Raw genomic sequence first — 16,156 nt, 5'->3', positions numbered from 1 at the left:
ATGGTCCAGATCTGTTTGTGCTTGATCCAACTTCTCTCTCCTTGTTATCCAAATGATTGAGGATTTGGGTATAGCACAGTATGGGCACATACCCTGCCCATTACCAGGTGTTTCAGTGGTTATTGATAAAATGCGACTATACATTGATAATGTTATTTTTTCCAGATCCTCCAGAGGCCTCAGTAATTGAAGGTGTCCATGCTGGAATCTCTGTGACTAATGAGCTGCCATCAAGGGTAGGCACTAGGCAGTCCACTTGAGTACATCTCACTTTATCTCTCAGTCCATGAAAGCAACATTGAACATTATAAAACTTTTTAAGGTATCTTTTTCCCTCAATACAGATTGCATCGTGTGAGGCAAGGAACAGCTTCCCCAAACCCAACATCACCTGGTACCGTGACAGCAGCCCACTTACCCCCACACATGGCCGTGAGTAGCAAGAATACCAATGGACTATCTCACCAACGGACTATTTGAGAAAAACTAGTCAAGCAATTTTCTTGTTTTGACTTCATGTGGTGATACTCACAACAGTCACTGAAATACATGTTGTCGTTACATGAAGAAGTGTTTCCGGGTGTCATCTATCTACCAGCCTGTGATAGAAGCTAAATCAGTGTTTTTCTCACCCCTCCCAGAGATCAATGTGGTAACACTGGTGACCCGTGAGTCCAGTGGCTTCTACACGGTCCAGAGTGAGCTGCAGTACAAAGTGGCCAAGGAGGACAAGGACGCCCTGTTCTCTTGTGAGGTCAGCTACTACGTTCCAGAAGGTGTGAGGACAGCCAAGTCCAAGGTCATCAACATCACTGTGCACTGTAAGAAACCTACCAACTGTCATATACCCCAGACATGCTATCGCTAACCACACAACTTATGCTAACTCAGCATGCTAATACTTTTAGCATTATTGAGTTCAATTGAATGTATTGCTAACTAGAGCTAATGCTTCCTCGTTGTGATAAAGGCGCTCTCCAGTTGTTTTTATGAATTTCCCTACCATAAAACTAGTAGGGTGTTTGCTGGTGTTTCTCTCTACAACACCCAAATTAAAGCCTATGCAATGATATCAGCCTATCTAAAACAAGTCAACAGCTTCTAGGTTGTCAAAATAGTAAACCAACTAATCTAATCCAAACCCACCATCTTTGGCACTCTTTCAATTTTTGCCCACAATGTTTTCTCAATGTGTCTAGTGTTGTTTGAACCAATTTAGCATACCATGACAGTGATGACAAAACACAAACTTTGCTTTTGTCAGTGCTGAGTAAATGACTGGCTTGTAAAGCGGCGTAGCCTGGTGACTTCACCAGGCGTTGAATAGTCCCGTTGATGTATGGTTTTTGTCCCGCAGTCCCCACGACCATCATCGAGTTGTGGAAGGAATCTCCCCAGGGCCTGGTCAAAGAGGGGGACACTGTGGAGCTTCGTTGCCAAGGCGATGGCAACCCCCCGCCGCCCTTCACTTTCAACCGAGAACAAGTAAGAATGGCCCGCTTTTCTGCGTCTGCCTATTGAGTCCAGAGAACCATAAAACGAGGGGGAAAAAATGACACGCAGGAGACATCTGGAGAATGTTTTTGATATTCAGACTCAGGCCTCGGAGTAGAAGTGTAGGCCTTGTGAACGGGACCGCATAATGTTTGACCCTGTGGCTCTGGGGGAGATCTTTGTATCCCGTCGGGCAAGGTCTGTGACTGACTGGAGATCAAAATCCTCAGGATGGAATAGTTCTCATTCCCATGTCTCACACACAATACCTACAGTATGTTCAACTGACCACAATAACACATTTAAGGTTTCTCCTGTTGGGTCTTAAGACTGGGATGTGGATAGAAGCATGATTTGGTCATTCAGAGCAGGGGTTCCCTAACCTAATGTAGCAGGCGTAAAATAAATGCCTGAGCGTGACACCCCACATTCTGGTCCTGACGAGAGGAAAAATCTGTCGGGTGAGGTTCAACCAATCCAGTAAATGTGGAGGAGGAGTTAAGTTGGAGTGTTGCCTTGTCAATGTCCAAAAGCATAAGTCGCGTCACAGAAAAGTCTATTAACAGGATCCTTGGGACACCCCAACTCTGACGTCACCCCATAGAGCCCCACAGTGGATGTGTCATAATACCCATAAAACCTAGTGGTCAAATAGGGAAATGGTTCCAATCGTTTTTCCACCCTTCATTTTTCCCATAGGATTTTAGAGACACTTAAAATAAGGGCTGTGTTTTGTTTTAGGTTTACCCTGGAGTGACGTTTTGATAACCATGTAAATCTCTCTCGGACAAGGTGACTTTTATCAATGGATTCGGCTCTATTTACTCTCAGCTGACACCTTTACTGACAGGTATTGTGTCAATTTAAAACTTGCACAAGACAGTTCAAAGAATTGTCAGTTTAAAGAAATGTTGCCAATTTATAAATGACTAAATATAGCTAACATTAGATAGTTAATACAGAGATTCTTACTTTTACCTCGATTCGGCAGTCTCGTCCAGATCATCAAGGCATTTGTAGTTTTTGTAGGATGGCCACATAAAAATCGTCTCTACTCGGTTGCAACACTCACTACCGAGTTCCAAACTGCCTCAGCAAGCAACGTCAGCACAATAACTTTTTGTCGGGAGCTTCATGATATGGGTTTCCTTGGCCAAGCAGCCGCAAACAAGCCTAAATTCACCTTGCGCAATGCCAAGCGTCGGCTGGAGGGGTGTAAAGCTACGGACATATTCAATCAATCCCTATCCCAGTCTGCTGTGCCCACATACTTCAAGATGGCCACCATTGTTCCTGTTCCCAAGAAAGCTAAGGTAACTGAACTAAATGTCTTTCGCTCCATAGCGCTCACTTCCGTCATCATGAAGTGCTTTGAGAGACTAGTCAAGGGTCATATCACCTCTACCTTACCTGCCACCCTAGATCCACTTCAATTTGCATACCGCCCCAATAGATTCCCAGACCATGCAATCGCCATCACTCTGCACACTGCCCTATCCCATCTGGACAAGAGGAATACCTATGTAAGAATGCTGTTCATTGACTATAGCTCAGCATTCAACACCATAGTACCCTCCAAGCTCATCATTAAGCTTGAGGCCCTGGGTCTGAACCCCGCCCTGTACAACTGGGTCCTGGACTTCCACCCCAGGTGGTGAAGGTAGGAAACATCACCTCCACTCCGCTGATCCTCGACACTGGGGCCCCACAACGGTGCGTGCTCAGCCCCCTCCTGTACTCCTTGTTCACCCATGACTGTGTGGCCAAGCACGCCTCCAACTCAATCATCAAGTTTGCAGATGACACAACAGTAGTAGGCTTGATTACCAACAATGACGAGACAACCTACAGGGAGGAGGTGAGGGCTCTGGGAGTGTGGTGCCTGAAAAACAACCTCTCACTCAACGTCAACAAAACAAAGGAGATGATAATGGACTTCAGAAAACAGCAGAGGAAGCACCCCCCTATCCATATCGACTGGACAGCAGTGGAGAAGGTGGAAAGTTTTAAGTTTCTCTGCATACACATCACGGACATGCTGAAATGGTCCACCCACACCGGAGGCTGAAGAAAAGTGCAACTCAATCCCAGAACAACAGCAAAATACCTTGTGAAGATGCTGGAGGAAACAGGTACAAAAATATCTATATCCACAGTAAAACAAATATTATATTGACATAACCTGAAACCATAACGCTCAGCAAGGAAGAAGCCAATGCTCCAAACCGCCATAAAAAGCCAGACTACGGTTTGCAACTCCACATGGGGACAAAGATCATACTTTTTGGAGAAATGTCCTCTGGTCTGATGAAACAAAAATAGAACTGTTTGGCCATAATTACCATCGTTATGTTTGGAGGAAAAATGGGGAAGCTTACAACCCGAAGAACACCATCTCAACCGTGAAGCACGAGGTTGGCAGCATCATGTTATGGAGGTGCTTTGCTGCAGGAGGGTCTGGTGCACTTCACAAAATAGATGGCATCATGAAGACGGAAAATTATGTGTATATATTGAAGCAACATCTCAAGACATCAGTTACATTTTGGTCACAAATGAGTCTTCCAAATGGACAGTGACCCCAAGAATACTTCTAAAGTTGTGGCAAAATAGCTTAAGGACAACAAAGTCAAGGTATTAGAGTGGCAATCACAAAGCCCTGACCTCATTCCTATCGAAAATGTGTGGGTAGAACTGAAAAAGTGTGTGCGAGCAAGGAGGCCTACAAACCTGACTCATTGAGTGTATGTAAACTTCTGACCCACTGGGAATGTGATGAAAGAAATGAAAGCTGAAATATATCATTCTCTCTACTATTCTTCTGACATTTCACATTCTTAAAATGAAGTGGTGATCCTAACTGACCTAAGACAGGGAATTGTTACTAGGATTAAATGACAGGAATTGGGAAAAACTGAGTGTAAATGTTTTTGGCTAAGGTGTATGTAAACTTCCGACTTCAACTGTACATGTATTTTAATTAAATGCATTTCAAAATAAAGATATTTTGTAGTATTTGATACATTGATCTTTATGGTATTTTGTAATTGTATTTTGTAATTTTTGCCCATCCCTTGGTGTGACTATGGTCTTGGACGGTCGTCTGCACTGCTGAATTCTGCCCTGGCCCTGGGCAAGAACATTTTAGGCCCTCATCTTGGCAGCAGGGAGAATATATATTTTTTTCAATGCACAAAAAATATCACCCCACGACCCACCTGGACCCCTGCTGTGACCCACCGGTGGGTCCGGACCCACAGTGTTGAACCACTGATTAACTTTTTATGGCTGCAGGGGCAGTATTGAGTATCTTGAATGAAAAGTTGCCCATTGTAAATGGCCAGCTCCTCAGTCTCAGTTGCTAATATATGCATATTATTATTAGTATTGGATAGAAAACACTCTAAAGTTTCCAAAATATTGTCTGTGAGTATAACAGAACTGATATTGCAGGCGAAACCCTGAGGAAAATCAAAACAGGAAGTGGCTTCTATTTTGAAAACTCCATGTTCCATAGCCTCCCTTTGCTGGATTTAAAGGGATAGGAACCAGATTCCTTTTCCTATCTGTTCCTCAAGGTGTCAAGTCTTCAGACATAGTTTCAGGCTTTTATTTTGAAAAATGAGCCAGAACGATAACATCGCGTCAAGTGGTCACATGAGTTTTGCTCGCGCAACAGAGTTTGGACAGCCATTGTTTTCCCCTCTCCTGCTGTGAAAGACATTTGCGGTTGATATATTATCGATTATATATTTTAAAAACAACCTGAGGATTGATTATAAAAAACGTTTCTGTGGACACTATGGAAACTATTTGGAATTTTTGTCTGCGTTGTGGTGACCGCTCTTTCCTGTGGATTTCTGAACATAACGCGACAAACAAACAGAGGTATTTTGGATATAAAAATAATCTTTATGGAACAAAAGGAACATTTGTTGTGTAAATGGGAGTCTCGTGAGTGAAAACATCCAAAGATCATCAAAGGTAAACGATTAATTTGTTTGCTTTTCTGATTTTCGTGACCAAGCTTCCTGATGCTAGGTGTTCATAATGTTTTGTCATGCGATGGATAGACTTACACAAACGCTTGGATTGCTTTCGCTGAAAAGCATAATTTCAAAATCTGGCACGACAGGTGGATTAACAAAAGTCTAAGCTGTGTTTTCCTATATTGCACTTGTGATTTCATGAATATAAATATTTGTAGTAATATTTATTGAATGTAGCGCTATGCTATTCAGCGGTTGTTCATGACACTTATCCCGATATCGGGATTGCAGCCATAGGGTCACAGGAACATTTTAAAGGGTTTATATACTATAGCTCCTGGTAACCAGACTAGTTAAGCTGTTGTTTGGGTGTGACTTAAATAAAAGGTATAGTTCACCCCAAAATGTATGTTTGCCAAAGACTTCCATTCCATAAAAGTATCCAAAATGTAAATGTAGATCCATTAATATGACAGTGTAAACATGGTGTTGCCCCTCTCAGGAGCAGGAGACGGCACTGGAGGCCAGCGATGACACTTTGGTGCTGAGGGATGTGATCCGTGGGGACAGCGGGGTCTACCAGTGTCGTTCTCTGGACCTGGACACCTACGAGCAGGTCACGGGAGACATGCAGCTCACTATCCACTGTAAGTTAGTTAACACACACTGAAACATGCGCATGCACACGTACACTTGTATTTTCTTATGCTCTGTTTAGACTGGAAGTGGTTGAATTAGTTACTTGACTGAGTTTACGCCATCAATTATTTTTTACCCATGGCCCTTTGATTACCAAGATAGCTCTGCTGTTGTGTTCCAATTGCTCACTGTCACTGCATCACTTCATTACTGATTAAGATAATTTACATTTTCACTGCCGATTAACATGATTTGCAGTGATGTAATTCAAATTGAGAAGGCATTTGAATGGAAAAAGCTTGCATGGACCACACACCAGCATGGTACTTAGCAATGTCTTGTCCTCACATCATGTCTACTCTCTCCAGATCTGGATCCAGCTGTTGTGGTGCCCAAAGACTCTGAGATCTTGTTAAAAGGAGAGAGTCTGACTGCTACCTGCAACGCTCTGTCTTCCCTGGAAACTGCCACTGTCTGGTTCAAGGTACAGAATCCCCCGTAATAAGCACTAACTTAGTGCTTTAAATGCAACACAGTTATTAGACTGACATAACAGATTTATTTATTTATTTATTTACCTTTATTTAACCAGGTAGGCAAGTTGAGAACAAGTTCTCATTTACAATTGCGACCTGGCCAAGATAAAGCAAAGCAGTTCGACAGATACAACGACACAGAGTTACACATGGAGTAAAACAAACATACAGTCAATAATACAGTATAAACAAGTCTATATACAATGTGAGCAAATGAGGTGAGAAGGGAGGTAAAGGCAAAAAAGGCCATGGTGGCAAGGTAAATACAATATAGCAAGTAAAACACTGGAATGGTAGATTTGCAATGGAAGAATGTGCAAAGTAGAAATAAAAATAATGGGGTGCAAAGGAGCAAAATAAATAAATATATTAAATACATTTGGGAAAGAGGTAGTTGTTTGGGCTAAATTATAGGTGGGCTATGTACAGGTGCAGTAATCTGTGAGCTGCTCTGACAGTTGGTGCTTAAAGCTAGTGAGGGAGATAAGTGTTTCCAGTTTTGTAGTTCGTTCCAGTCATTGGCAGCAGAGAACTGGAAAGAGAGGCGGCCAAAGAAAGAATTGGTTTTGGGGGTGACTAGAGAGATATACCTGCTGGAGCGTGTGCTACAGGTGGGAGATGCTATGGTGACCAGCGAGCTGAGATAAGGGGGGACTTTACCTAGCAGGGTCTTGTAGATGACATGGAGCCAGTGGGTTTGGCGACGAGTATGAAGCGAGGGCCAGCCAACGAGAGCGTACAGGTCGCAATGGTGGGTAGTATATGGGGCTTTGGTGACAAAACGGATTGCACTGTGATAGACTGCATCCAATTTGTTGAGTAGGGTATTGGAGGCTATTTTGTAAATGACATCGCCAAAGTCGAGGATTGGTAGGATGGTCAGTTTTACAAGGGTATGTTTGGCAGCATGAGTGAAGGATGCTTTGTTGCGAAATAGGAAGCCAATTCTAGATTTAACTTTGGATTGGAGATGTTTGATATGGGTCTGGAAGGAGAGTTTACAGTCTAACCAGACACCTAAGTATTTGTAGTTGTCCACGTATTCTAAGTCAGAGCCGTCCAGAGTAGTGATGTTGGACAGGCGGGTAGGTGCAGGTAGCGATCGGTTGAAGAGCATGCATTTAGTTTTACTTGTATTTAAGAGCAATTGGAGGCCACGGAAGGAGAGTTGTATGGCATTGAAGCTTGCCTGGAGGGTTGTTAACACAGTGTCCAAAGAAGGGCCGGAAGTATACAGAATGGTGTCGTCTGCGTAGAGGTGGATCAGAGACTCACCAGCAGCAAGAGCGACCTCATTGATGTATACAGAGAAGAGAGTCGGTCCAAGAATTGAACCCTGTGGCACCCCCATAGAGACTGCCAGAGGTCCGGACAACAGACCCTCCGATTTGACACACTGAACTCTATCAGAGAAGTAGTTGGTGAACCAGGCGAGGCAATCATTTGAGAAACCAAGGCTGTCGAATCTACCGATGAGGTGGATGACCATGTCACTTGCCGAATGTAGCTAATCAGGAATTGTCATTCAGTTATGTGGACTTAGTAATGTTCCCTCTTATATGTCTTATGTTTGTGTGTATAATTTTGTCTTTGTGTAGAATCGGCAGCAGGTTGGAAAAGGCCACATGCTGTTCTTGCAGGATGCCACCTATGACACGGCAGGAGAGTATGTGTGTGAGGTGACTGTTTCTTCTCTGCCTGGACTGCACACCTCTGGCTCGGTCCACATCATCGTCCAGGGTGAGTCACCACGCCACCACAGTACTCTCTGTAACATACAGTCCATTTCTGGGGAACTCCCAGGGGGGTACACATTTTAGCTTTAGCCCAGCACTTTCACTACTTGGTTATTAGTTGTATTAGGTGTGATATGATAGGATAGAACAAAAACACATCCACCCTGGTTGTTCTACCAGAAACAATGGATTGAGAAACAATGGATTGAGTTTTTCAGATAAGATGTTTTCAAAAACGGTCTTTTACTAGAGTCTATAATGTATATGTGTTTGTAACCCGTCTCCCAGGTGCTCCCCAGATGAAGGATGCTGACAGGGAGGTTGAAATGGATGAGGGAACTGGGAAGTGGGTGAACCTGAGCTGTGAGGCACATGCACACCCCCTGCCCACCATCTCCTGGACCGTGACTGGCAGCCAGGTAAAACAGGGCTTGGTAGTACAATGGGCAGTTTACATATGTGGGCATGTTTACATTGCATGAATTTAGATTTTTTTTAATGCTATCTAATTTTCTTGGTTATGTCTGTTTCCGATGCACATTGGTGTGTGTGTGTGCTGTGTGTTAACAGAGCTGGCGCGAGGTGCTGACCAGAGCCACGGAGCACAGCACTATCAGCCTGGTGTCCGTCAAAGTGACCTCTGACATCACAGCCTTCTGCAACGCCACCAACGATATTGGCACAGAGACAAAGTCCTTCAGCATCAGAGCCAGTAAGCCACCCTGCCACATACACTACATAGGAATATGGGCATTAGTGATGCGCGGGTTGACTCATTACCCGCAGTCCCCACAGTTATAAATGTGGGGCGGGCGGGTTTCGGGTCATGAAACATCGTGTGGATGAAGGGCAGGTTGAATAATGAGAAAACAATACATTAAAAATCCATAAATGTATCATTATTGTGCAATTCATATCTATAGGCTACACTGAGGTTTTTCTTTCTTTCTTTTTATCTAGTGCATAGCCTAAGCCTAATCTTTAGGGCCTAACTGTAGAACAACAAATACATGCCAATTGCCAAGGGCCAGAACAATAGTCTAATGTTTGAGAAAGATTCACGTTTAGGGACAGTCTGTAAAGGTGCTATCTTTATCAGCATCATAAAATATGATAGTATTTCAATCACATAAGATATGCATCCAAGCTGAACTGAAATCTTATCAAAAACATTTTGGGTCATTTTAACAGCTTTTAAAGACTAACTTTCATTAAAAAAATGGTTTTATTTTAAAGCAGATGTTTTAGGCATAGTTATAGTGAAATACGTCAATTCTGGTCTTCATTTAGACAGTTTGTTGCAAAAGTGATACGCTATACAGTGGGGCAAAAAACTATTTAGTCAGCCACCAATTGTGCAAGTTCTCCCACTTAAAAAGATGAGAGAGGCCTGTAATTTTCATCATAGGTACACTTCAACTATGACAGACAAAATTAGAAAAAAAATCCAGAAAATCACATTGTAGGATTTTTTATGAATTTATTTGCAAATTATGGTGGAAAATAAGTATTTGGTCATCTACAAACAAGCAAGATTTCTGACTCTCACAGACCTGTAACTTCTTCTTTAAGAGGCTCCTCTGTCCTCCACTCGTTACCTGTATTAATGGCACCTGTTTGAACTTGTTATCAGTATAAAATACACCTGTCCACAACCTCAAACAGTCACACTCCAAACTCCACTATGGCCAAGACCAGATAGCTGTCAAAGGACAACAGAAACAAAATTGTAGACCTGCACCAGGCTGGGAAGACTGAATCTGCAATAAGCAGCTTGGTTTGAAGAAATCAACTGTGGGAGCAATTATTAGGAAATGGAAGACATACAAGACCACTGATAATCTCCCTCGATCTGGGGCTCCACGCAAGATCTCACCCCGTGGGGTCAAAATGATCACAAGAACGGTGAGCAAAAATCCCAGAACCACACGGGGGGACCTATTGAATGACCTGCAGAGAGCTGGGACCAAAGTAACGAAGCCTACCATCAGTAACACACTACGCCACCAGGGACTCAAATCCTGCAGTGCCAGACGTGTCCCCCTGCTTAAGCCAGTACATGTCCAAGCCCGTCTGAAGTTTGCTAGAATGAATGGGGCCATGTATCGTGAGATTTTTAGTGAAAACCTCCTTCCATCAGCAAGGGCATTGAAGATGAAACGTGGCTGGGTCTTTCAGCATGACAATGATCCCAAATTCACCGCCCGGTCAACGAAGGAGTGGCTTCGTAAGAAGCATTTCAAGGTCCTGGAGTGGCCTAGCCAGTCTCCAGATCTCAACCCCATAGAAAATCTTTGGAGGGAGTTGAAAGTCTGTGTTGCCCAGCAACAGCCCCAAAACATCACTGCTCTAGAGGAGATCTGTATGGAGGAATGCGTCAAAATACCAGCAACAGTGTGTGAAAACCTTGTGAAGACTTACAGAAAACTTTTGACCTCTGTCATTGCCAACAAAGGGTATATAACAAAGTATTGAGATAAACTTTTGTTATTGACCAAATACTTATTTTCCACCATAATTTGCAAATAAATTCATTAAAAATCCTACAATGTGATTTTCTGGATTTTTTTTTCTCATTTTGTCTGTCATAGTTGAAGTGTACCTATGATGAAAATTACAGGCCTCTCTCATCTTTTTAAGTGGGAGAACTTGCACAATTGGTGGCTGACTAAATACTTTTTTGCCCCACTGTATATACAGAAACCCCTACACCCCTTCAATTTAGTGGATTTGGCTATTTCAGCCACATCCATTTCTGACATGTGTATAAAAATGTGCATACAGCCATGTAATCTCTATAGACAAACATTGGCAGTAGAATGGACTTAATGAAGAGCTCAGTGACTTTCAACTGATGCCACCTTTCCAACGAGTCAGTTCATCAAATTTCTGCCCTGCTAGAGCTGCTTCGGTCAACTGTAAGTGCTGTTATTGTGAAGTGGGAACGTCTAGGAGCAACATCAGCTTAGCCGCAAAGTGGTAGGCCACACAAGCTTACAGAACGGGACTGCTGTAGCGCATAAAAGTTGTCTGTCCTCGGTTGCAACACTCACTACCGAGTTCCAAACTGCCTCTGGAAGCAACTTCAGCACAATAACTGTTGGTCGGGAGCTTGGGTTTCCATGATTTTGGAATGAGATGTTCGACGAGCAGGTATCCACATACTTTTTTGGGCCATGTAGTGTATACAGTTGAAATCTGAAGTTTACATACACCTTAGCCAAATACATTTAAACTCAGTTTTTCACAATTCCTGTCATTTAATCCTAGTAAACATTCCCTCACTTAGGTCAGTTAGGATCACCACTTCATTTTAAGAATGTGAAATGGGAGAATAATAGTAGAGAGAATGATTTATTTCTGCTTTTATTTCTTTCATCACATTCCCAGTGGGTCAGAAGTTTACATACGCTCAATTAGTATTTGGTAGCATTGCCTTTAAATTGTTTAACTTGGGTCAAAAGTTTCGGGTAGCCTTCCACAAGCTTCCCACAATAAGTTGGGTGAATTTTGGCCCATTCCTTCTGACAGAGCTGGTGTAACTGAGTCAGGTTTGTAGGCCTCCTTGCTCGCACACACTTTTTCAGTTCTGCCCACAAATGTTCTATAGGATGGCGGTCAGAGCTTTGTGATGGCCACTCCAATACCTTGACTTTGTTGTCAAGGTATTAAGCCATTTTGCCACAACTTTGGAAGTATGCTTGGGGTCATTGTCCATATGGAGCACATGCTTTTTCAGTTCTGCCCACATATTTTCCATAGGATTGAGGTCAGGGCTTTGTGATGGCCACTCCAATACCTTGACTTTGTTGTCAAGGTATTAAGCCATTTTGCCACAACTTTGGAAGTATGCTTGAGGTCATTGTCCATTTGGAAGACCCATTTGCGACAAAGATTAACTTCCTGACGGACGTCTTGAGATGTTACTTCAATATATATACATAATTTTCCTACCTCATGACGTCATCTATTTTGTGAAGTGCACCAGACCCTCCTGCAGCAAAGCACTCCCACAACATGGTGTTCTTTGGCTTGCAAGCCTCCCCCTTTTTCCTCCAAACATAACAATGGCCAAACAGTTATATTTTTGTTTCATCAGACCAGAGGACATTTCTCCAAAAAGTACAATCTTTGTCCCCATGTGCAGTTGCAAACCGTAGACTGGCTTTTTTATGGCGGTTTTGGAGCAGTGGCTTCTTCCTTTCTGAGCGGCCTTTCAGGTTATGTCGAGATAGTACTTGTTTTACTGTGGATATAGATATTTTTGCACCTGTTTCCTCCAGCATCTTCACAAGGTCCTTTGCTGTTGTTATGGGATTGATTTGCACTTTTCGCACCAAAGTACGTTCATCTCTAGGAGACCAAACACGTCTCCTTCCTGAGCGGTATGACGGCTGTGTGGTCCCATGGTGTTTATACTTGCGTACTATTGTTTGTCCAGATGAACGTGGTACCTTCAAGGATGAACCAGACTTGTGGAGGTATACAATTTTTTTCTGAGGTCTTAACAGATTTCTTTTGATTTTACCATGATGTCAAGCAAAGAGGCACTGAGTTTGAAGGTAGGCCTTGAAATACATCCACAGGTACACCTCCAATTGACTCAAATGATGTCAGTTAGCCTATCAGAAGCTTCGAAAGCCATGACATAATTTTCTGAAATTTTCCATGCTGTTTAAAGGCACAGTCAACTTAGTGTATTTAAACTTCTGACCCACTGGAATTGTGATACAGTGAATTATAAGTGAAATAATCTGTCTGTAAACAATTGTAGGAAAAATTGCTTGTGTCATGCACAACGTAGATGTCCTAACCGACTTGCCAAAACTCTAGTTTTGTTTATATGTTTATATTCATAGCTACATCCATCAGACTTAACAAGAAATAGATGACAATGCTGGTAATGTCAACTTGTTGTATTTTTTCCCAACTGCTATGACTGATTGGTGGCACAGTCTGCTAAGACTGTTGCATCATAGTTCAGAAATTGTGAGTTCTAATCCTTTATTTGAAATATTTATCCCATTCCCACACACTTCTAATTCTGAAAAGTGAAAGCATGCTTGTGAAAGGGGTCACACCGGTCGTAGTTGTAGGTTTTTATACAGTACCCAAGACCAATCTGTAAGTTAATTTGACCATTGAAAAAATAGCTACGGTGTAAAAATGCGGATTGAATTGAATGTAATTTTCAAGGTGATGATTGCACTTTTCTTTCTGACGCCGCAATAAATATGAGTCCACTTTTAAAATATTTGTTTTGCCCCACATGGGGGATTTGAACTTACCGCAAATGGCAGTAACTGGCAGGAACTCAGCACCTTATCACTGTGAGCTAACTGTCCAGATGTGTATTTCCTAGCAGTGAACATCATTTTATTATCAGAGCGTGACAGTGGACCTCTGGTAAGTATGCTTTAGTGAGAAAGTTTTGGGATCAAGGACAACTACGTTTACCCAACCCAAAATGGATATTTATGAGCAATTTCCCACACCCTCAATGAAAAATACATTTTTATTTTAAACAGCTCACTAATGTATATTGTTGATGGGAAGGTCTTACATTTTCGTTGTTGTTTTGCTTGTCCACAGTTCCCATGGTCACTTCAACTGCGCCCTACTCACCCGGTAAGACAGCAATCTCGCTATTATTTTGTTCTTGCTGATCTCTGTTTCTCCTCATCTTTTTTTAAAGGAGAACAGGAGCATATTTTATCACTTTTATTTAGACAGTTGGAAGTAGTACAGAGAAGAAACAGCCCAAATGTGTGGGATGGAATTCCTACCCATGTCACTATGGGTAAGTAACGTGCTTTGGAGGCTTCAGCGCTACCACTGAACCACGCTCCCACACTGTCTGTTCTTCTTCACCTTTAGATCACTCTTATCTAGTTGAGAATAACTTTTAGATTTTTTTTCATTTGCTTTCTCTCAACTTTTGTTTGATTCTCTCTGAATGCACACCAACCCATACAATGAAGGATAAGCCAACGAGGTAACTAAATAATTAATGATTTTCATACGGGCAAAGTGTTCGCTGGAACGAGTGGGAGGATTGGCTCTGCTCATTGCCTGCGGGTACATTTAAAATTCTGTCTGAAAGAGACAAATCTAACAGGAAAAAAAGAGCAAGACAACACTTATAGTGGTCGAGTTCCAAAATATAGTGGTCGAGTGCCAAAATCACTTATATTTACTTATTATTGGGGAAGTTAATGTGCTGTCTCACTGTTTTATTGAGCTGTTGCAATAGAAATTCTCATAAACCCACACCCAGACTATTGTTTCCCTTTTAACGAGGGCTTACTGCATGGTTAAATATAGGAGTTAATTGCTCTGGTAGGTAGTAGCACACTCTAATTTCCTCCTGGGGGGATTGCACTGAAATGTTGATGGCTCTGTCACAGGGGCAGGCCAGGGCTATTTCCCATCTCTCTCTGCCCAGTGTCTGGAGCACTCACTCACAAAGCAAGAAAGCTGAAGCTGGGAAGTTAATGTGTATATTCAAACCCATTTTTACATTAAAAACCACACCAGCCTGTAGGGAACATACAGTAATTTGTACAATGTTCCGAACACAACAAATTAACTACATCTATTGTGCCATTCTGTCAGAGAACCAGGAAATTGACATTTGATTTGTTTCCCAATCTGCTTCTTATGACTTGGCCATAATTCATTACCAATAGCTCCATACTCTACAACTGTTGTACAATCTGGATCCCAGGACTCCCTGGAAAACAGTGGCTGTTACTGAGTGGACTATCCTGGCTAGTGGCTACTATCCTCCACATCTTTTATATGTTTTGTCCTACTACTACATCTATTGTTGGTATTGCAAGAAGAGGATGGGCCACCCATCCCTGGCCACTATGCTTCTGAATTTGCTTCTGCCTTCTCTTTGGGGTCATGGCTGGGTTATTTACAGTAACCACTTTCTGACAACTGCAGATGTAGCAAATCTGAAAACGTTATTGTACGAGTAATTTTGGCATTTTTATGTCTTGGGTATATGTTGTCTGTCTAGGGATGTTTTCACTTGTTTTTTTTACACTAAGGGCACTCTCACATCATGGGTCATGGGTCATGGGTCTTTGGTCACGTGTATAGGCAGCACAGGTGACCAGGAAGTGTTTACCCTTATCATGTCTGGATGATTCTCCATGATCATTCTCCATTCTCCCAGTTTATCGGATCGGTGAACAGGTGTAAGCATTAACCTGAGCTTGCCCTCCCCTCTGTCTGTCTGTCTATATAGCTGAGGGCAATGGTGTGATCATTGTGGTTATCATCCTCTGTATCCTTCTGCTGGCCATCCTGGGCAGTGTGCTCTACTTCCTCCACAAGAAGGGAAAGATCCCCTGTGGCCGCTCTGGCAAGCAGGAGATGTGAGTATTGCACTTTAACAACTGGTCTAGGGACAGGTTTTGTGTCTAGTTCTATAAAGTAGGTGCTACACATTTGTGGTGTGTTAGGATAAATTACAATGTAAACCACCCTGAGTACTTGAAAAAGTGTTATGTAAATGTATTCTATATGATCCTCCATAGATTAGTTTTTTTGCCTCTAAGAATGTGATACTGTCCTCACTAGAGAGGACTTTTGAGAGTTTGTGCTCTCCATCCACAGCACCAAGGAGAACCCCAACAAAGATGACATTGTGGTGGAGATGAAGACTAACACCAAGACCGAGGATGCCGGACTTCTGAAGGGCGTCAACGGTGACAAGAATGGCCCCAGCGACCAGGTAACCATGGATACG

At 42.5% G+C, this 16,156-nt stretch overlaps 1 protein-coding gene across 4 annotated transcripts in view; it reads left to right on the top strand.

Moving 5' to 3' along the window:
• Positions 1-16,156, top strand: part of mcama (melanoma cell adhesion molecule a) — a 65,218-nt gene that overhangs the window by 46,043 nt on the left and 3,019 nt on the right. For 2 of the 4 annotated variants that reach the window (XM_036937509.1, XM_036937510.1), the window contains exons 4-15: positions 166-236; positions 345-432; positions 642-821; positions 1,358-1,485; positions 5,986-6,130; positions 6,491-6,606; positions 8,257-8,398; positions 8,683-8,828; positions 8,965-9,106; positions 13,987-14,022; positions 15,653-15,782; positions 16,024-16,141. In XM_036937509.1, the coding sequence (XP_036793404.1) occupies positions 166-236; positions 345-432; positions 642-821; positions 1,358-1,485; positions 5,986-6,130; positions 6,491-6,606; positions 8,257-8,398; positions 8,683-8,828; positions 8,965-9,106; positions 13,987-14,022; positions 15,653-15,782; positions 16,024-16,141 (1,442 nt within the window). The remainder of the gene's footprint in view (positions 1-165; positions 237-344; positions 433-641; positions 822-1,357; positions 1,486-5,985; positions 6,131-6,490; positions 6,607-8,256; positions 8,399-8,682; positions 8,829-8,964; positions 9,107-13,986; positions 14,023-15,652; positions 15,783-16,023; positions 16,142-16,156) is intronic. The other 2 variants (XM_021623679.2, XM_021623680.2) reach the window with 1 other exon arrangement.

Source organism: Oncorhynchus mykiss, chromosome 12, assembly GCF_013265735.2.
Source record: "Oncorhynchus mykiss isolate Arlee chromosome 12, USDA_OmykA_1.1, whole genome shotgun sequence".
NCBI lineage: Eukaryota > Metazoa > Chordata > Actinopteri > Salmoniformes > Salmonidae > Oncorhynchus > Oncorhynchus mykiss.
This window is presented reverse-complemented; position numbering and strand designations above follow the sequence as displayed.